The sequence below is a fragment of the Oncorhynchus clarkii genome, chromosome 12 (genome assembly GCF_045791955.1).
Source record: "Oncorhynchus clarkii lewisi isolate Uvic-CL-2024 chromosome 12, UVic_Ocla_1.0, whole genome shotgun sequence".
In the NCBI taxonomy this organism is placed as follows: domain Eukaryota; kingdom Metazoa; phylum Chordata; class Actinopteri; order Salmoniformes; family Salmonidae; genus Oncorhynchus; species Oncorhynchus clarkii.
The window spans coordinates 95,325,504-95,348,678 of NC_092158.1; the positions used below are offsets into that span (position 1 = coordinate 95,325,504).

Below are 23,175 nucleotides of genomic sequence, written 5' to 3' on the forward strand. Positions count from 1 at the left end.
TTCAGACGCACAGGGAAATCCGTCTCACTAGTTGAGAACAGTAACAAGAGAAACAGATAAATACATGCTGTCTCCGGTATGGACTTTAAGAACAGCCGATATGGAAGGTAGGGTTAGGGTTAGGGTTAACACTACATGCTGTCTCCGGTATGGACTTTAAGAACAGCCGATATGGAAGGTAGGGTTAGGGTTAGGGTTAACACTACATGCTGTCTCCGGTATGGACTTTAAGAACAGCCGATATGGAAGGTAGGGTTAGGGTTAGGGTTAACACTACATGCTGTCTCCGGTATGGACTTTAAGAACAGCCGATATGGAAGGTAGGGTTAGGGTTAGGGTTAACCCTACATGCTGTCTCCGGTATGGACTTTAAGAACAGCCGATATGGAAGGTAGGGTTAGGGTTAACCCTACATGCTGTCTCCGGTATGGACTTTAAGAACAGCCGATATGGAAGGTAGGGTTAGGGTTAACCCTACATGCTGTCTCCGGTATGGACTTTAAGAACAGCCGATATGGAAGGTAGGGTTAGGGTTAGGGTTAACCCTACATGCTGTCTCCGGTATGGACTTTAAGAATAGCCGATATGGAAGGTAGGGTTAGGGTTAACCCTACATGCTGTCTCCGGTATGGACTTTAAGAACAGCCGATATGGAAGGTAGGGTTAGGGTTAGGGTTAACCCTACATGCTGTCTCCGGTATGGACTTTAAGAATAGCCGATATGGAAGGTAGGGTTAGGGTTAGGGTTAACCCTACATGCTGTCTCCGGTATGGACTTTAAGAACAGCCGATATGGAAGGTAGGGTTAGGGTTAACCCTACATGCTGTCTCCGGTATGGACTTTAAGAACAGCCGATATGGAAGGTAGGGTTAGGGTTAACCCTACATGCTGTCTCCGGTATGGACTTTAAGAACAGCCGATATGGAAGGTAGGGTTAGGGTTAGGGTTAACCCTACATGCTGTCTCCGGTATGGACTTTAAGAACAGCCGATATGGAAGGTAGGGTTAGGGTTAGGGTTAACCCTACATGCTGTCTCCGGTATGGACTTTAAGAACAGCCGATATGGAAGGTAGGGTTAGGGTTAGGGTTAACCCTACATGCTGTCTCCGGTATGGACTTTAAGAACAGCCGATATGGAAGGTAGGGTTAGGGTTAGGGTTAACCCTACATGCTGTCTCCGGTATGGACTTTAAGAACAGCCGATATGGAAGGTAGGGTTAGGGTTAGGGTTAACCCTACATGCTGTCTCCGGTATGGACTTTAAGAACAGCCGATATGGAAGGTAGGGTTAGGGTTAGGGTTAACCCTACATGCTGTCTCCGGTATGGACTTTAAGAACAGCCGATATGGAAGGTAGGGTTAGGGTTAGGGTTAACCCTACATGCTGTCTCCGGTATGGACTTTAAGAATAGCCGATATGGAAGGTAGGCAGAATATTATTCTAGACAGAGGAATTAATATCTCTGATAAAGTTCTGTTTGATAAAGTGACGTTTTATTGAACTACTTAACTAATATTGTTGTTTGTCGGTTAGTTGATGGTTGGGGTTAGGTTGGTTGACGGTTGGGGTTAGGTTGGTTGGCGTTAGGTTGGTTGACGGTTGGGGTTAGGTTGGTTGGGGTTAGGTTGGTTGACGGTTGGGGTTAGGTTGGTTGACGGTTGGGGTTAGGTTGGTTGACGGTTGGGGTTAGGTTGGTTGACAGTTGGGGTTAGGTTGGTTGACGGTTGGGGTTGGGTTGGTTGACGGTTGGGTTGGTTGACGGTTGGGGTTGGGTTGGTTGACGGTTGGGTTGGGTTGGTTGACGGTTGGGGCTAGGTTGGTTGACGGTTGGGGTTGGGTTGGTTGACGGTTGCCGTTAGGTTGGTTGACGGTTGGGGTTAGGTTTGTTGACGGTTGGCGTTAGGTTGGTTGACGGTTGGGGTTAGGTTAGTTGACGGTTGGGGTTAGGTTGGTTGACGGTTGGGGTTAGGTTGGTTGACGGTTTGGGTTAGGTTGGTTGACGGTTGGAGTTAGGTGTTTTGCTAGCTGATGTGAAGCCATGTGCACCGATGCGCTTGGGGACAAGTGTGTGTGTGTGTGTGTGTGTGTGTGTGTGTGTGTGTGTGTTGCCACTAGCAGGATTCAGAAACAGATCCTCTTAGATTTAAAGACCCGGTGGATCAGACACCACGTCTGATATTCAGCATTACTAACATTCTGTTCACTGCTGTAGATTATAGTTTCCCATTCTAACGCAACAAGCGGAATGTGAGAGAGAGAGCAGGTGAAAGTTCAAGCCCAGCCGAGGTAGACACAGCCACCCCCCTAGTGTGTGTGCTCCATTATAACGCTGATACCATAGGAGGGTCGTTAGATCAGCCTTGGCCGCTCACACTAATGATAGAGAAAGACAAGGAGAGAGAAGGAGAGAGTGGGGAGAGAAAAAGAGGGGGAAGATGGAGGTAGAGAGAGGGAGTGAGAGAATGGAGGGGGAGATATAGGCAGAGTTGGAGGCAGAGTGCCCCTCTTTTGGACAATAACAATGCTTTCTCTGATCAGAGCCTTTGTCCCTTCAGGCTCACTGAGACACACACGCCTGTTGTCCATTAGCTGACAGAATCAAATCACATGTTGTGTGTCACATACGCTGAATACAACAGGTGTAGGTAGACCTTAACGAGAAATACTTACTTACAAGCCCTTGACTCTATTTCTTGAACTGCAATGTTGGTAAAGAAAATATTTAGTAATTAAAAATAAATCTAAAAGTAACACAAGAAAAGTACATAACAATAACGCCCTTGAGACTATATGTTGGTAAAGAAAATATTTAGTAATTAAAAATAAATCTAAAAGTAACACAAACAATGTGGAGACTATATACAGGGGGTACCGGTACAGAGTCAATGTGGAGGCTATATACAGGGGGTACCGGTACCGAGTCAATGTGGAGGCTATATACAGGGGGTACCGGTACCGAGTCAATGTGGAGGCTATATACAGGGGGTACCGGTACAGAGTCAATGTGGAGGCTATATACAGGGGGTACCGGTACCGAGTCAATGTGGAGGCTATATACAGGGGGTACCAGTACAGAGTCAATGTGGAGACTATATACAGGGGGTACCGGTACAGAGTCAATGTGGAGGCTATATACAGGGGGTACCGGTACAGAGTCAATGTGGAGACTATATACAGGGGGTACCGGTACCGAGTCAATGTGGAGACTATATACAGGGGGTACCGGTACAGAGTCAATGTGGAGGCTATATACAGGGGGTACCGGTACAGAGTCAATGTGGAGACTATATACAGGGGGTACCGGTACCGAGTCAATGTGGAGACTATATACAGGGGGTACCGGTACCGAGTCAATGTGGAGACGGGGGTACAGGGGGTACCGAGTCAATGTGCGGGGGTACAGGTTAGTCAAGGTCATTTGTGACTGGAGAGTGATGGACCACAGTGAGACTAACCATCCTCTCACTCTGCTACTGAAGAGATACTGGTAGTCTAGTAGAGTGATGGACCACAGTGAGACTAACCATCCTCTCACTCTGCTACTGAAGAGATACTGGTAGTCTAGGAGAGTGATGGACCACAGTGAGACCAACCATCCTCTCACTCTGCTACTGAAGAGATACTGATAGTCTAGGACAGTGATGGACCACAGTGAGACCAAATATCCTCTAACTCTGCTACTGAAGAGATACTGGTAGTCTAGGAGAGTGATGGACCACAGTGAGACCAACCATCCTCTCACTCTGTTACTGAAGAGATACTGATAGTCTAGGACAGTGATGGACCACAGTGAGACCAACCATCCTCTCACTCTGCTACTGAAGAGATACTGATAGTCTAGGACAGTGATGGACCACAGTGAGACCAACCATCCTCTCACTCTGCTACTGAAGAGATACTGATAGTCTAGGACAGTGATGGACCACAGTGAGACCAACCATCCTCTCACTCTGCTACTGAAGAGATACTGGTAGTCTAGTAGAGTGATGGACCACAGTGAGACCAACCATCCTCTCACTCTGCTACTGAAGAGATACTGGTAGTCTAGGAGAGTGATGGACCACAGTGAGACCAACCATCCTCTCACTCTGTTACTGAAGAGATACTGATAGTCTAGGACAGTGATGGACCACAGTGAGACCAACCATCCTCTCACTCTGCTACTGAAGAGATACTGATAGTCTAGGACAGTGATGGACCACAGTGAGACCAACCATCCTCTCACTCTGCTACTGAAGAGATACTGATAGTCTAGGACAGTGATGGACCACAGTGAGACCAACCATCCTCTCACTCTGCTACTGAAGAGATACTGGTAGTCTAGTAGAGTGATGGACCACAGTGAGACCAACCATCCTCTCACTCTGCTACTGAAGAGATACTGGTAGTCTAGGAGAGTGATGGACCACAGTGAGACCAACCATCCTCTCACTCTGCTACTGAAGAGATACTGATAGTCTAGGACAGTGATGGACCACAGTGAGACCAACCATCCTCTCTGGTAGTCTAGGCTTTTGCTCCAGCAAAAGGCCTGTTAGAGCAGCATCCACATCCTGTCCCTCTCTAGGTAACTAAAACCTTTATGAGCTGAATAAGGCCTGTTAGAGCAGCCTCCACATCCTGTCCCTCTCTAGGTAACTAAAACCTTTATGAGCTGAATAAGGCCTGTTAGAGCAGCCTCCACATCCTGTCCCTCTCTAGGTAACTAAAACCTTTATGAGCTGAGTAAGGCCTGTTATAGCAGCCTCCACATCCTGTACCTCTCTATGTAACTAAAACCTTTATGAGCTGAGTAAGGTCTGTTATAGCAGCCTCCACATCCTGTACCTCTATGTAACTAAAACCTTTATGAGCTGAATAATACTGAAAGGGATTTAGAGAAAATACTTATATAGACTTAACACAATATGTGGAATGAGGCAACTAACCAACCACAACATGGAAGTAAATAGCTACCCTGAACCTTACCCTGTCACACAGCTTCTGCTAGGCCTGAGGGACCCTGTGTGGAATCAGATAACGCACAGCTGACCTGGCGTCCAGCAAGCACTACCCTGAAACCTGCGATGTTTGTGTGTGTGTGTTGACTTACGAAATGTGGTTTCATAACATGTCCAGATGTGCCTCTCTCTCAAACCGGGATTGAGAGATTTACTGCTGATTAAAGACAGAGACATAAACACACACACACACACACACACACACACACACACACAGAGACATCAGAAAATGGACACACTCGGACCTGCCCTGTGGTTGTCATAGAGACGAGGCTGTAGCCATGCGGACGGCAGGCAGATCAACTCAGATAACGTGATGTGGATTACAGTGGTGTTCTGTAAATCCCCTCTGAATGACCGTCTCTCACACACACACACGCACACGCACACACACACATACAAGCATGGGCTGCTATGCATAGAGCCCAAGTAAGGTTTTAACGTGGATGTCAGAGCTCAGCAGTACCTGACACAGTCTGACACTACTTATAGAGGCCAGGAGACACATTCAACATGTACAGTATCCTGGGTGTGTGTGTTCCAGGTTCATGAATGGCAGAGTTCCATCCAGTAGGAGATACGAGCCTACAGACTACGAACACGCTGCCAACTGTGCCACACATGGAGTGAGTTACACACACAACCTGTCTACAGATTCATCTCTTATCTCTGGAAACACAGCTGCTGTTCACCCTGCTGTACCTGGTTCTACCCATAATATCTTGTTTACCCATGATCCTCCACAGCTCTGGATCATCCCCAGCCTGGTGGGCGGGTCTGTACTCTACTTCCTGTCTGTGGACCAATGGCAGGCTGCTGCTGCCTGGTTGTACGGGGCGGGGCTTAGTGGTCTATTCATCTCCTCCACTCTGTTTCACACCGTGGCCTGGAAGATCAGACACCTCCGGTTAGTATCTCTGATCAGACACCTCCGGTTAGTATCTCTGATCAGACACCTCCGGTTAGTCTCTCTGATCAGACACCTCCGGTTAGTATCTCTGCTCAGACACCTCCGGTTAGTCTCTCTGATCAGACACCTCCGGTTAGTCTCTCTGATCAGACACCTCCGGTTAGTCTCTCTGTTTCACACCGTGGCCTGGAACATCAGACACCTCCAGTTAGTATCTCTGATCAGACACCTCCGGTTAGTATCTCTGATCAGACACCTCCGGTTAGTCTCTCTGATCAGACACCTCCGGTTAGTATCTCTGCTCAGACACCTCCGGTTAGTCTCTCTGATCAGACACCTCCGGTTAGTCTCTCTGTTCAGACACCTCCGGTTAGTCTCTCTGATCAGACACCTCCGGTTAGTCTCTCTGTTTCACACCGTGGCCTGGAACATCAGACACCTCCAGTTAGTATCTCTGATCAGACACCTCCGGTTAGTATCTCTGATCAGACACCTCCGGTTAGTATCTCTGATCAGACACCTCCGGTTAGTCTCTCTGTTTCACACCGTGGCCTGGAACATCAGACACCTCCAGTTAGTATCTCTGATTAGACACCTCCGGTTAGTATCTCTGATCAGACACCTCCGGTTAGTATCTCTGATCAGACACCTCCGATTAGTCTCTCTGATCAGACACCTCCGGTTAGTCTCTCTGATCAGACACCTCCGGTTTGTCTCTCTGTTTCACACCGTGGTCTGGAACATCAGACACCTCCGGTTAGTCTCTCTGATCAGACACCTCCGGTTTGTCTCTCTGTTTCACACCGTGGTCTGGAACATCAGACACCTCTAGTTAGTATCTCGGTCTTTATCTCAATTTCAAATTCAATTTAAGGGGCTTTATTGGTGTGGGAAACATATGTTTACATTGCAAGTGAAATAGATGAAATAGACAACAAAAACTGAACAGTAAACATTACACTCACAGAAGTTCCAAAGGAATAGAGACATTTCAAATGTCATATTATGTCTTTATACAGTGTTGTAACGATGTACAAATGGTTAAAGTACACAAGGGAAAATAAATCAGCATAAATATGGGTTGTATTTACAATGGTGTTTGTTCTTCACTGGTTGCCCTTTTCTTGTGGCAACAGGTCACAAATCTTGCTGCTGTGATTGAACACTGTGGTATTTCACCCAGTAGATATGGGAGTTTATCAAAATTGGATTTGTTTTCAAATTCTTTGTGGATCTGTGTAATCTGAGGGAAATGTGTGTCTCTAATATGGCCATACATTGGACAGGAGGTTAGGAAGTGCAGCTCAGTTTCCACATCATTATGTGGGCAGTGAGCACATAGGTCACTGTTGGCTCTCAAGAGAAGACAGGCTTTCTCAATAGCAAGGCTATGCTCACAGTACATAGTCAAAGCTTCTGTTCATTTTGGGTCAGTCACAGTTGTCAGGCCACTGTGTACTCTCTGTTTAGGGCCAAAGAGCATTCTTGTTTGCTCTGTTTTTTTGTTAATTCTTTCCAAAGTAAATATATTTTTGTTTTCACGTGATTTGGTTGGGTCTAATTGTGTTGCTGTCCTAATTGTGTTGCTGTCCTGTGAACAGAGCCCCAGGACCAGCTTGCTTAGGGGAATCTTTTCCAGGTTCATCTCTGTTACAGGAATTAAATTCCTTTATGTTTTATTTAACTAATTTAATTAAACACTCTGCCCACTCCTAAGAATTTGTAAGACCCTTATTTGCATAAAATGGACAGAGACCAGTCTCAAAATCGATCAGCAGCGTTTATTCTGGAGAGTACTTTACCACAGGTTATACTGCACTAGCGTTTATACAGTTTACCACAGGTTATAAACTGCACTAGCGTTTATTCTGGAGAGTACTGAACACGATACAGTTTACCACAGGTTATAAACTGCACTAGCGTTTATTCTGGAGAGTACTGAACACGATACAGTTTACCACAGGGTTTTATTCTGGTAACCCTAACACCACAGGTTATAAACTGAAAATGACGTCATTCGTTTTCGAACTGTTCCGTCTCTTCTCCCACCCTGGTACAAAGGCAGTATCTCAAGCCTTCCCACATCGTCTCCCTACCAATTTAATATAATTTATGACGAGCCAAGGTCTTCCTGTGTAGAAGCATTCTAGCCAGTCTGATGATAAGTTCTTTCATTTCTACCAAGGAACAGACAGTCATTGTTCTAATTCTTGATTATATTTACACACATTGAACACACAGAGTGTTCAAACCGATTCCCCTAATTAGAACACTATTCCCCTAATTAGAACACTATTCCCCTAATTAGAACACTATTCCCCTAATTAGAACACTAGTCCCTGAATCAGTCTCAGCAGAGAAGGGTAACACAGACTCCAACACAAACGACTCAGAGGCACCTGTGTCTCAGGATCTTCAATGGCACTGGGTCGTTACTTCCTAACAGAGATACTAAAACCCTCCGTAATGAAAGGTAAATAGTCTGGATCAATTGGAACTTTCACATGCCCCTGGGCCTGAGACGGAGTGACAGGAGTGAACTGATGTGGGACAGGTGCTGCTAACGCCATAGGCTTATGGTTAACTTTAGCAGGAGTACTGAATTTACTCTCAGCCCTGAGAAGGTTTTTCTAATGATCGGAACCCTGACAGTAGTGACACTCTTGACTGAAGTCAGCTTTACCACGGGAGCCAGGCTCAACCCTAGATGAATGGAACCCGTGGACCAGTGTCTGAGTGGGCAGGGCCCAAATCTCCCCCCGAATGCACCCACTCACTCTGAATACAGGGCTCTGCAAAGACACTTTCGTGAGTCAAAACATTCTCGTCCACCAAAACCGCAGCTTCAGAGACAGTCTTAACTTTTCCTTCCTTAATGTACGTACAGTAGCTATACGATCAGGGATTGTGTCCTTTAAATTTCTCTAGCATAATCAGATCACACAGCCCCTGGAAAGTCGGAACCGCAGAGGCGGAACACCAGCGATTTAAACTATGAAGATAACACTGGCGTAAACTCAACATGAGTCTGTTAATCAGCCTTTTTTAAAGTTGTAAATCGTTGACGTTAAGCCTCAGGAACCAGTTGGTAAATCTGTAACGGACGTTTTAACCTTATCATAACTGACACTGTTGGCTACACCAAGAGCTGAATATGCTTCCTGCGCTTTACCAGTCAGCACACACAGCAACATTAAAGAGATCAGAATCAGGCCAACTCTTAGCGTCAGCACACACAGCAACATTAAAGTGAGATCAGAATCAGGCCAACTCCTAGCGTCAGCAACACACTGCAACATTAAAGTGAGATCAGAATCAGGCCAACTCCTAGCGTCAGCAACACACTGCAACATTAAAGTGAGATCAGAATCAGGCCAACTCCTAGCGTCAGCAACACACTGCAACATTAAAGTGAGATCAGAATCAGGCCAACTCCTATCGTCAGCAACACACTGCAACATTAAAGTGAGATCAGAATCAGGCCAACTCCGAGCGTCAGCAACACACTGCAACATTAAAGTGAGATCAGAATCAGGCCAACTCCTAACGTCAGCAACACACTGCAACATTAAAGAGATCAGAATCAGGCCAACTCCTAGCGTCAGCAACACACTGCAACATTAAAGTGAGATCAGAATCAGGCCAACTCCTAGCGTCAGCAACACACTGCAACATTAAAGTGAGATCAGAATCAGGCCAACTCCTAGCGTCAGCAACACACTGCAACATTAAAGTGAGATCAGAATCAGGCCAACTCTTAGCGTCAGCAACACACTGCAACATTAAAGTGAGATCAACAGGCCAACTCCTAGCGTCAGCACACACAGCAACATTAAAGAGATCAGAATCAGGCCAACTCTTAGCGTCAGCAACACACTGCAACATTAAAGAGATCAGAATCAGGCCAACTCTTAGCGTCAGCAACACACTGCAACATTAAAGTGAGATCAGAATCAGGCCAACTCTTAGTGTCAGCAACACACTGCAACATTAAAGTGAGATCAGAATCAGGCCAACTCCTAGCGTCAGCAACACACTGCAACATTAAAGTGAGATCACTAAATGTTTCTAATAACCGAGTATAATAACTGTGTGTATAATAACCATGTATAATAACTAGGTATAATAACCGTGTATAACTGTGTATAATAACGGTGTGTATAATAACTATGTAGCATAGCTGCGTGTATAATATCTGCATGTATATAACTGTGTAAAATAACCATGTATAACAACCATGTGTATAATAACCATGTGTATAACAACCATGTGTATAATAACCATGTGTATAACAACCATGTGTACCATGTATAATAACCATGTGTATAATAACCATGTATAATAACCATGTGTATAATAACCATGTATAATAACCATGTGTATAATAACCATGTGTATAACAACCATGTGTATAATAACCATGTGTATAACAACCATGTGTACCATGTATAATAACCATGTGTATAATAACCATGTGTATAACAACCATGTGTATAATAACCATGTGTATAACAACCATGTGTATAATAACCATGTGTATAACAACCATGTGTACCATGTATAATAACCATGTGTATAATAACCATGTGTATAACAACCATGTGTATAATAACCATGTGTATAACAACCATGTGTACCATGTATAATAACCATGTGTATAATAACCATGTGTATAATAACCATGTGTATAATAACCATGTGTATAATAACCATGTATAATAACCATGTGTATAATAACCATGTGTAATAACCATGTGTATAATAACCATGTATAATAACTAGGTATAATAACCGTGTATAACTGTGTATAATAACGGTGTGTATAATAACTATGTAGCATATAATAACTGTGTAAAATAACCATGTATAACAACCATGTGTATAATAACCATGTGTATAACAACCATGTGTATAATAACCATGTGTATAACAACCATGTGTACCATGTATAATAACCATGTGTATAATAACCATGTATAATAACCATGTATAATAACCATGTGTATAATAACCATGTATAATAACCATGTGTATAATAACCATGTGTATAACAACCATGTGTATAATAACCATGTGTATAACAACCATGTGTACCATGTATAATAACCATGTGTATAATAACCATGTGTATAACAACCATGTGTATAATAACCATGTGTATAACAACCATGTGTACCATGTATAATAACCATGTGTATAATAACCATGTGTATAATAACCATGTGTATAATAACCATGTGTATAATAACCATGTATAATAACCATGTGTATAATAACCATGTGTAATAACCATGTGTATAATAACCATGTATAATAACCATGTATAATAACCATGTATAATAACCATGTGTATAATAACCATGTGTATAATAGCCATGTGTAATAACCATGTGGATAATAACCATGTGTATAATAACCGTGTATAATAACCATGTGTATAATAACCATGTGTAATAACCATGTGTATAATAACCATGTGTATAATAACCATGTATAATAACCATGTGTATAATAACCATGTGTATAATAACCATGTGTATAATAACCATGTGTAATAACCATGTGTATAATAACCATGTGTAATAACCATGTGTATAATAACCATGTATTATTTATTTATTTATTTATTTTACTTTAATTTAACCAGGTAGGCAAGTTGAGAACAAGTTCTCATTTACAATTGCGACCTGGCCAAGATAAAGCAAAGCAGTTCGACAGATACAACAACACAGAGTTACACATGGAGTAAAACAAACATACAGTCAATAATAAAGTATAAACAAGTCTATATACAATGTGAGCAAATGAGGTGAGAAGGGAGGTAAAGGCAAAAAAGGCCTTGGTGGCAAGGTAAATACAATATAGCAAGTAAAACACTGGAATGGTAGTTTTGCAATGGAAGAATGTGCAAAGTAGAAATAAAAATAATGGGGTGCAAAGGAGCAAAATAAATAAATAAATTAAATACAGTTGGGAAAGAGGTAGTTGATAGGGCTAAATTATAGGTGGGCTATGTACAGGTGCAGTAATCTGTGAGCTGCTCTGACAGTTGGTGCTTAAAGCTAGTGAGGGAGATAAGTGTTTCCAGTTTCAGAGATTTTTGTAGTTCGTTCCAGTCATTGGCAGCAGAGAACTGGAAAGAGAGGCGGCCAAAGAAAGAATTGGTTTTGGGGGTGACTAGAGAGATATACCTGCTGGAGCGTGTGCTACAGGTGGGAGATGCTATGGTGACCAGCGAGCTGAGATAAGGGGGGACTTTACCTAGCAGGGTCTTGTAGATGACATGGAGCCAGTGGGTTTGGCGACGAGTATGAAGCGAGGGCCAGCCAACGAGAGCGTACAGGTCGCAATGGTGGGTAGTATATGGGGCTTTGGTGACAAAACGGATTGCACTGTGATAGACTGCATCCAATTTGTTGAGTAGGGTATTGGAGGCTATTTTGTAAATTACATCGCCAAAGTCGAGGATTGGTAGGATGGTCAGTTTTACAAGGGTATGTTTGGCAGCATGAGTGAAGGATGCTTTGTTGCGAAATAGGAAGCCAATTCTAGATTTAACTTTGGATTGGAGATGTTTGATATGGGTCTGGAAGGAGAGTTTACAGTCTAACCAGACACCTAAGTATTTGTAGTTGTCCACGTATTCTAAGTCAGAGCCGTCCAGAGTAGTGATGTTGGACAGGCGGGTAGGTGCAGGTAGCGATCGGTTGAAGAGCATGCATTTAGTTTTACTTGTATTTAAGAGCAATTGGAGGCCACGGAAGGAGAGTTGTATGGCATTGAAGCTTGCCTGGAGGGTTGTTAACACAGTGTCCAAAGAAGGGCCGGAAGTATACAGAATGGTGTCGTCTGCGTAGAGGTGGATCAGAGACTCACCAGCAGCAAGAGCGACCTCATTGATGTATACAGAGAAGAGAGTCGGTCCAAGAATTGAACCCTGTGGCACCCCCATAGAGACTGCCAGAGGTCCGGACAACAGACCCTCCGATTTGACACACTGAACTCTATCAGAGAAGTAGTTGGTGAACCAGGCGAGGCAATCATTTGAGAAACCAAGGCTGTTGAGTCTGCCGATGAGGATGTGGTGATTGACAGAGTCGAAAGCCTTGGCCAGATCAATGAATACGGCTGCACAGTAATGTTTCTTATCGATGGCGGTTAAGATATCGTTTAGGACCTTGAGCGTGGCTGAGGTGCACCCATGACCAGCTCTGAAACCAGATTGCATAGCAGAGAAGGTATGGTGAGATTCAAAATGGTCGGTAATCTGTTTGTTGACTTGGCTTTCGAAGACCTTAGAAAGGCATGGTAGGATAGATATAGGTCTGTAGCAGTTTGGGTCAAGAGTGTCCCCCCCTTTGAAGAGGGGGATGACCGCAGCTGCTTTCCAATCTTTGGGAATCTCAGACGACACGAAAGAGAGGTTGAACAGGCTAGTAATAGGGGTGGCAACAATTTCGGCAGATAATTTTAGAAAGAAAGGGTCCAGATTGTCTAGCCCGGCTGATTTGTGGGGGTCCAGATTTTGCAGCTCTTTCAGAACATCAGCTGAATGGATTTGGGAGAAGGAGAAATGGGGAAGGCTTGGGCGAGTTGCTGTTGGGGGTGCAGTGCTGTTGACAGGGGTAGGAGTAGCCAGGTGGAAAGCATGGCCAGCAGTAGAAAAATGCTTATTGAAATTTTCAATTATGGTGGATTTATCAGTGGTGACAGTGTTTCCTATCTTCAGTGCAGTGGGCAGCTGGGAGGAGGTGTTCTTATTCTCCATGGACTTTACAGTGTCCCAGAACTTTTTTGAGTTAGTGTTGCAAGAAGCAAATTTCTGCTTGAAAAAGCTAGCTAACCATGTGTATAATAACCATGTGTATAATAACCATGTGTATAATAACCATGTGTATAATAACCATGTATAATAACCATGTATAATAACCATATGTATAATTACAATGTGTATAACAACCATGTGTATAATAACCATGTATAATAACCATGTGTAATAACCATATGTATAACAACCATGTGTATAATAACCATATGTATAATTACCATGTGTATAACAACCATGTGTATAATAACCATGTATAATAACAACCATGTGTATAATAACCATGTATAATAACCATGTATAACAACCATGTATAACAACCATGTGTATAATAACCATATGTATAATTACCATGTGTATAATAACCATGTGTATAATAACCATGTATAATAACCATGTGTAATAACCATATGTATAACAACCATGTGTATAATAACCATGTGTATAATAACCATGTATAATAACCATGTATAACAACCATGTATAACAACCATGTATAATAACCATGTGTATAATAACCATGTATATAATAACCATGTATAACAACCATGTATAATAACCATGTATAATAACCATGTATAATAACCATGTGTATAATAACCATGTGTATAATAACCATGTGTACCATGTATAATAACCACGTGTATAATAACCATGTATAATAACCATGTATAATAACCATATGTATAACAACCATGTATAATAACCATGTGTATAATCACCATGTATAATAACCATATGTATAACAACCATGTATAATAACCATGTATAACAACCATGTATAATAACCATGTATAATAACCATGTATAATAACCATATGTATAATAACCATGTGTATAATAACCAGGTGTATAATAACCATGTGTATAATAACCATGTGTATAATAACCAGGTGTATAATAACCATATGTATAACAACCATGTATAATAACCATATGTATAACAACCATGTGTATAATAACCATGTATAATAACCATGTGTATAATAACCATGTATAATAACCATATGTATAATAACCATGTGTATAATAACCAGGTGTATAATAACCATGTGTATAATAACCATGTATAATAACCATGTATAATAACCATGTGTATAATAACCAGGTGTATAATAACCATGTGTATAATAACCATGTGTACCATGTATAATAACCACGTGTATAATAACCATGTGTATAATAACCATGTGTATAATAACCATGTGTACCATGTATAATAACCACGTGTATAATAACCATGTGTATAATAACCATGTATAATAACCATGTATAATAACCATATGTATAATAACCATGTGTATAATAACCATGTGTATAATAACCATGTGTACCATGTATAATAACCACGTGTATAATAACCATGTGTATAATAACCATGTGTATAATAACCATGTGTATAATAACCATGTGTATAATAACCATGTGTATAATAACCATGTGTAATAACCATGTGTATAATAACCATGTATAATAACCATGTGTATAATAACCATGTGTATAATAACCATGTGTATAATAACCATGTGTATAATAACCATGTGTATAATAACCATGTGTATAATAACCATGTGTACAATAACCATGTATAATAACCATGTGAATAATAACCATGTATAATAACCATGTATAATAACCATGTATAACAACCATGTGTATAATAACCATGTGAATAATAACCATGAATAATAACCATGTGTATAATAACCATGAGTATAATAACCATATGTATAATAACCATGTGTATAATAACCATGTGTATAACAACCATGTGTATAATAACCATGTATAATAACCATGTATAATAACCATGTGTATAATAACCATGTGTAATAACCATGTATAATAACCATGTGTATAATAACCATGTATAATAACCATGTATAATAACCATATGTATAATAACCATATGTATAATAACCATGTATAATAACCATGTATAATAACCATGTGTATAATAACCATGTGTATAATAACCATGTGTATAATAACCATGTATAATAACCATGTATAATAACCATATGTATAATAACCATGTATAATACCCGTGTATAATAACCATGTATAATAACCATGTGTATAATAACCATGTGTATAATAACCATGTATAATAACCATGTATAATAACCATATGTATAATAACCATGTGTATAATAACCAGGTGTATAATAACCATGTGTATAACAAACATGTGTATAATAACCATGTATAATAACCATGTGTATAATAACCATGTATAATAACCATGTGTATAATAACCATGTGTATAATAACCATGTATAATAACCATATGTATAATAACCATATGTATAATAACCATGTGTATAATAACCATGTATAATAACCATGTATAATAACCATGTATAACAACCATGTATAATAACATGTGTATAATAACCATATGTATAATAACCATGTGTATAACAACCATGTGTATAATAACCATGTATAATAACCATGTGTATAATAACCATGTGTATAATAACCATGTATAATAACCATGTATAATAACCATGTATAATAACCATGTGTATAACAACCATGTGTATAATAAGCATGTATAATAACCATGTGTATAATAACCATGTGTATAATAACCATGTATAATAACCATATGTATAATAACCATATGTATAATAACCATATGTATAATAACCATGTGTATAATAACCATATGTATAATAACCATGTGTATAATAACCATGTGTATAATAACCATGTATAATAACCATATGTATAATAACCATATGTATAATAACCATGTGTATAATAACCATGTGTATAATAACCATGTGTATAATAACCAGGTGTATAATAACCATGTATAATAACCATGTATAATAACCATATGTATAATAACAATGTGTATAATAACCATGTGTATAATAACCATGTGTATAATAACCATGTGTATAATAACCAGGTGTATAATAACCATGTATAATAACCATGTATAATAACCATATGTATAATAACAATGTGTATAATAACCATGTGTATAATAACCATGTGTATAATAACCAGGTGTATAATAACCATGTATAATAACCATATGTATAATAACCATGTGTATAATAACCATGTGTATAATAACCATGTATAATAACCACGTGTATAATAACCATGTATAATAACCATATGTATAATAACCATGTGTATAATAACCATATGTATAATAACCATGTGTATAATAACCACGTGTATAATAACCACGTGTATAATAACCACGTGTATAATAACCACGTGTATAATAACCACGTGTATAATAACCATGTGTATAATAACCATGTATAATAACCATGTATAATAACGGTGAATATAACTGTGTGTGTATAATACCTGTGTATACTAACTGTGTGTGTGTATACTAACTGTGTGTGTGTATATTAACTGTGTGTGTGTATAGTAACTGTGTGTGTGATTATATTAACTGTGTGTGTGTGTGTATACTAACTGTGTGTGTGTGTGTGTGTGTGTATACTAACTGTGTGTGTATACTAACTGTGTGTGTGATTATATTAACTGTGTGTGTGTGTGTATACTAACTGTTTGTGTGTGTGTGTGTATACTAACTGCGTGTGTGTATACGAACTGTGTGTGTGTATACTAACTGTGTGTGTATACTAACTGTGTGTGTATACTAACTGTGTGTGTGTATACTAACTGTGTGTGTGTATACTAACTGTGTGTGTGTATACTAACTGTGTGTGTGTATACTAACTGTGTGTGTGTGTATACGAACTGTGTGCGTGTGTATACGAACTGTATGTGTGTGTGTATACGAACTGTGTGTGTGTGTGTATACGAACTGTGTGTGTGTGTGTGTGTGTATACTAACTGTGTGTGTGTGTATACTAACTGTGTGTGTGTATACTAACTGTGTGTGTGTATACTAACTGTGTGTGTGTGTATATTAACTGTGTGTGTGTGTGTGTATACTAACTGTGTGTGTGTATGTATACTAACTGTGTGTGTGTGTGTATACTAACTGTGTGTGTGTATACTAACTGTGTGTGTGTGTGTATACTAACTGTGTGTGTGTGTGTGTGTATACTAACTGTGTGTGTGTATATTAACTGTGTGTGTGTATGTATATTAACTGTGTGTGTGTATGTGTATATTAACTGTGTGTGTGTATACTAACTGTGTGTGTGTATACTAACTGTGTGTGTGTATACTAACTGTGTGTGTGTATACTAACTGTGTGTGTATACTAACTGTGTGTGTATACTAACTGTGTGTGTGTATTAACTGTGTGTGTGTATATTAACTGTGTGTGTGTGTGTATACTAACTGTGTGTGTGTATTAACTGTGTGTGTGTGTGTGTGTGTATACTAACTGTGTGTGTGTATATTAACTGTGTGTGTGTGTGTGTGTGTATACTAACTGTGTGTGTGTGTGTATACGAACTGTGTGTGTGTATACTAACTGTGTGTGTGTGTATATTAACTGTGAGTGTGTGTGTATATTAACTGTGTGTGTGTGTATATTAACTGTGTGTGTGTGTATACTAACTGTGTGTGTGTATACTAACTGTGTGTGTGTGTATACTAACTGTGTGTGTGTATACTAACTGTGTGTGTGTGTGTGTATATTAACTGTGTGTGTGTGTGTGTGTATACTAACTGTGTGTGTGTATTAACTGTGTGTGTGTGTGTGTGTTTGTGTGTGTATACTAACTGTGTGTGTGTGTGTGTGTATTAACTGTGTGTGTGTGTGTATATTAACTGTGTGTGTATACTAACTGTGTGTGTGTGTATATTAACTGTGTGTGTGTGTGTGTATACTAACTGTGTGTGTGTGTATATTAACTGTGTATGTATATTAACTCTGTGTGTGTGTGTATACTAACTGTGTGTGTGTATAATAACTGTGTGTGTGTATACTAACTGTGTGTGTGTGTGTGTGTGTACTAACTGTGTGTGTGTGTGTATATACTAACTGTGTGTGTGTATATTAACTGTGTGTGTGTGTGTGTATACTAACTGTGTGTGTGTGTATACTAACTGTGTGTGTGTATATTAACTGTGTGTGTGTATAATAACTGTGTGTGTGTATACTAACTGTGTGTGTGTGTGTGTGTACACTAACTGTGTGTGTGTGTATACTAACTGTGTGTGTGTATATTAACTGTGTGTGTGTATACTAACTGTGTGTGTGTGTGTGTGTGTGTGTGTGTATACTAACTGTGTGTGTGTGTGTGTGTGTATACTAACTGTGTGTGTGTGTATACTAACTGTGTGTGTGTGTGTATACTAACTGTGTGTGTGTGTGTATATTAACTGTGTGTGTGTGTATACTAACTGTGTGTGTGTATATTAACTGTGTGTGTGTGTACACTAACTGTGTGTGTGTGTATACTAACTCTGTGTGTGTATATTAACTGTGTGTGTGTATATTAACTGTGTGTGTGTGTGTGTGTATACTAACTGTGTGTGTGTGTGTATACAAACTGTGTGTGTGTATATTAACTGTGTGTGTGTGTGTAAACTAACTGTGTGTGTGTATACTAACTGTGTGTGTGTGTGTATACTAACTGTGTGTGTGTATACTAACTGTGTGTGTGTGTATACTAACTGTGTGTGTGTATATTAACTGTGTGTGTGTGTGTGTGTGTGTGTGTGTGTGTGTGTGTGTGTACACTAACTGTGTGTGTGTGTATACTAACTGTGTGTGTGTATATTAACTGTGTGTGTGTATACTAATTGTGTGTGTGTGTATACGAACTGTGTGTGTGTATATTAACTGTGTGTGTGTGTGTATTAACTGTGTGTGTATACTAACTGTGTGTCTCTCTACAGTAGAGTGGAGCAGCGTTTCCACATGTGTGACAGAATGGCCATCTACTTCTTCATCGCTGCTTCCTACACCCCCTGGTAGGTGTGTGTGTGTGTGTGTATACACCCCCTGGTAGGTGTGTGTGTGTGTATACACCCCCTGGTAGGTGTGTGTGTGTGTGTGTATACACCCCCTGGTAGGTGTGTGTGTGTGTATACACCCCCTGGTAGGTGTGTGTGTGTATACACCCCTGGTAGGTGTGTGTATACACCCCCTGGTAGGTGTGTGTATACACCCCCTGGTAGGTGTGTGTATACACCCCCTGGTAGGTGTGTGTATACACCCCCGGGTAGGTGTGTGTGTGTGTACACCCCCTGGTAGATGTGTGTATACACCCCCTGGTAGGTGTGTGTGTGTGTGTGTATACACCCCCTGGTAGGTGTGTGTGTGTGTGTATACACCCCCTGGTAGGTGTGTGTGTGTTTGTGTATACACCCCCTGGTAGGTGTGTGTGTGTGTGTGTGTGTACACCCCCTGGTAGGTGTGTGTGTGTGTGTGTGTGTGTGTGTACACCCCCTGGTAGGTGTGTGTGTGTGTGTGTGTGTACACCCCCTGGTAGGTGTGTGTGTGTGTGTGTACACCCCCTGGTAGGTGTGTGTGTGTGTATACACCCCCTGGTAGGTGTGTGTGTGTTTATGTATACACCCCCTGGTAGAGGTGTGTGTGTGTGTGTGTGTGTGTGTGTACACCCCCTGGTAGGTGTGTGTGTGTGTGTACACCCCCTGGTAGGTGTGTGTGTGTTTGTGTGTACACCCCCTGGTAGGTGTGTGTGTTTGTGTGTACACCCCCTGGAAGGTGTGTGTGTGTTTCTACACCTGCATTGCTTGCTGTCTGTTTTAGGCTGGGTTTCTGTACAGCACTTTGAGATATCAGCTGATGTACGAATGGGCTATATAAATACATTTGATTTGATTTGTTTGTGTGTACACCCCCTGGTAGGTGTGTGTGTGTTTGTGTGTGTGTGCACCCCCTGGTAGGTGTGTGTGTGTGTACACGCCCTAGGTTGATGCCGAGGGAGTTGGGTCCGTGGTCACGTGTTTCTAGGTTAATGTTGAGGGAGTTGGGTCCGTGGTCACGTGTTTCTAGGTTGATGCTGAGGGTTGGGTACGTGGTCACGTGTTTCTAGGTTGATGCTGAGGGTTGGGTACGTGGTCACGTGTTTCTAGGTTGATGCTGAGGGAGTTGGGTCCGTGGTCACGTGTTTCTAGGTTAATGATGAGGGAGTTGGGTCCGTGGTCACGTGTTTTAGGTTAATGATGAGGGAGTTGGGTCCGTGGTCACGTGTTTCTAGGTTAATGATGAGGGAGTTGGGTCCGTGGTCATGTGTTTCTAGGTTGATGCTGAGGGAGTTGGGTCCGCGGTCATGTGTTTCTAGGTTGATGCTGAGGGAGTTGGGTCCGTGGTCACGTGTTTCTAGGTTGATGCTGAGGGAGTTGGGTCCGCGGTCATGTGTTTCTAGGTTGATGCTGAGGGAGTTGGGTCCGCGGTCATGTGTTTCTAGGTTGATGCTGAGGGAGTTGGGTCCGTGGTCACGTGTTTCTAGGTTGATGCCGAGGGAGTTGGGTCCGTGGTCACGTGTTTCTAGGTTGATGCTGAGGGAGTTGGGTCCGCGGTCACGTGTTTCTAGGTTGATGCTGAGGGAGTTGGGTCCGTGGTCACGTGTTTCTAGGTTGATGCCGAGGGAGTTGGGTCATGTGGTCATGTGTTTCTAGGTTGATGCTGAGGGAGTTGGGTCCGTGGTCGAGTCACATGCGATGGATTATCTGGATCATGGCAGTTATCGGCTCCACATACGTCTTCTACTTCCACGAGAGGTACCACACACACACACTCACGCGCACGCACGTACACACACACCACTCTCCCTGATGTTAATAATCTCAGGTGATGTCACTCCCTGCAGGTATAAACTGTTGGAGTTACTAGGATACGTGGTCATGGGGGCGGGGCCTGCTCTTGTCATCCTGTCCATGGTAACACACACACACACCATTGATTGTCCAGAAACATTTACCTAAAGTCAATGTTCAAGCTTTCAAAGGAGTTTATCCCCTAAACCCTTATCGTGTGTGTGTTTGTTGCAGGCGGACAGGGCAGGTTTGAGTGAGCTGGCGGTGGGTGGGATTTTCTACATAGTGGGTGTGGCCTTCTTTAAGAGCGATGGAGTCGTCCCATTCGCTCACGCCATCTGGCACCTGTTCGTTGCCATGGGAGCAGCTACACACTACTACGCTATCTGGAGACACCTGTACACACCTGGACACTGAGACACACACCTACCGTGGTGCTAGCTAAACATGGATCTGGTCCTGTACACACCTGGACACTGAAACACACACCTACCGTGGTGCTAGCTAAACAGGGATCTGGTCCTGTACACACCTGGACACTGAGACACACACCTACCGTGGTGCTAGCTAAACAGGGATCTGGTCCTGTACACACCTGGACACTGAGACACACACCTATCGTGGTGCTAGCTAAACAGGGATCTGGTCTGACTGTTTACATGATGACATCACCACATCCAACTCTTACAATTATTAGTAGAAGTACTACAGTTACCAACATGCTGGAAACAGGCTTTGATTATATAATGCCTGTATGTTCCACACCAGAAGGATCTCTGTCCAATTAGAGACAGGAATCAGTGAATTGAAGGATCTCTGTCCAATTAGAGACAGGAATCAGTCAACTACCAGAAGGATCTCTGTCCAATTAGAAACAGGAATCAGTGAATTGAAGGATCTCTGTCCAATTAGAGACAAGAATCAATGAATTACCATAAAGATCATCAAGGACAACAACCAACCGAGCCACTGCCTGTTCACCATGCTATCATCCAGAAGGCGAGGTCAGTACAGGTACATCAAAGCAGGGACCGAGAGACTGAAAAACAGCTTCTATCTCAAGGCCATCAGACTGTTAAACAGCCACCACTAACATTGAGTGGCTGCTGCCAACACACTGACTCAACTCCAGCCACTTTAAGAATTCAAAATTGATTTAAAATGTATCACTAGTCACTTTAAACAATGCCACTTAATATAATGTTTATATGGGTTATATATGGCCATCGCTCATCCATATATCTTTATGTACATATTCTTAATTCCCTTACACTTGTGTGTATAAGGTAGTTGTTGTGAAAATGTTAGATTACTCGTTGATTATTACTGCATTGTCGGAACTAGAAGCACAAGCATTTCACCACACTCGCATTAACATCTGCTAACCATGTGTATGTGACCAATAAAATTTGAATTGGATCTCTGTCCAATTAGAAAACAGGAATCAATGAACTACCAGAAGGATCTTTCTCTTTGTCCAATTAGAGACAGGAATCAGTGAACTACCAGAAGGATCTTTCTCTTTGTCCAATTAGAGACAGGAATCAGTGAGCTACCAGAAGGATCTTTCTCTTTGTCCAATTAGAGACAGGAGTCAGTCAACTACCAGAAGGATCTCTGTCTTTGTACAATTAGAGACAGGAATCAATGAACTACCAGAAGGACCTCTGTCCAATTAGAGACAGGATTCAGTGAACTACCAGAAGGACCTCTGTCCAATTAGAGACAGGAATCAATGAACTACCAGA

General features: G+C 41.3%; 1 protein-coding gene across 4 annotated transcripts; it reads left to right on the forward strand.

Annotated features, from left to right (window-relative positions):
- Positions 1-22,871, forward strand: LOC139421691 (monocyte to macrophage differentiation factor 2-like). 4 transcript variants are annotated; one of them, XM_071172791.1, is made up of 7 exons: positions 1-107; positions 5,548-5,629; positions 5,750-5,910; positions 19,541-19,615; positions 21,290-21,391; positions 21,481-21,550; positions 21,662-22,871. In XM_071172791.1, the coding sequence occupies exons 1-7, from the start codon at positions 79-81 to the stop codon at positions 21,842-21,844; spliced, it is 702 nt and encodes a 233-aa protein (XP_071028892.1). In that variant the 5' UTR covers positions 1-78; the 3' UTR covers positions 21,845-22,871. The 4 variants fall into 4 exon arrangements, with proteins under 4 accessions (XP_071028892.1, XP_071028894.1, XP_071028895.1 ...); XM_071172793.1 differs by adding an exon at positions 20,911-20,952 and having other exon boundaries at positions 21,481-21,783; XM_071172794.1 differs by adding an exon at positions 20,911-20,952 and having other exon boundaries at positions 19,544-19,615; positions 21,481-21,783.
- The last annotated feature ends 304 nt before the right edge of the window (positions 22,872-23,175 follow it).

Excerpts from the sequence above, each read along its gene's own strand:
- LOC139421691 (XM_071172791.1), top strand. The coding sequence starts at position 79 with ATGGACTTTAAGAACAGCCGATATGGAAG. Across the intron at positions 19,616-21,289 it reads GCTGCTTCCTACACCCCCTG|GTTGATGCTGAGGGAGTTGG; the intron begins GTAGGTGTGTGT and ends ATGTGTTTCTAG. Across the intron at positions 21,392-21,480 it reads GTCTTCTACTTCCACGAGAG|GTATAAACTGTTGGAGTTAC; the intron begins GTACCACACACA and ends CACTCCCTGCAG.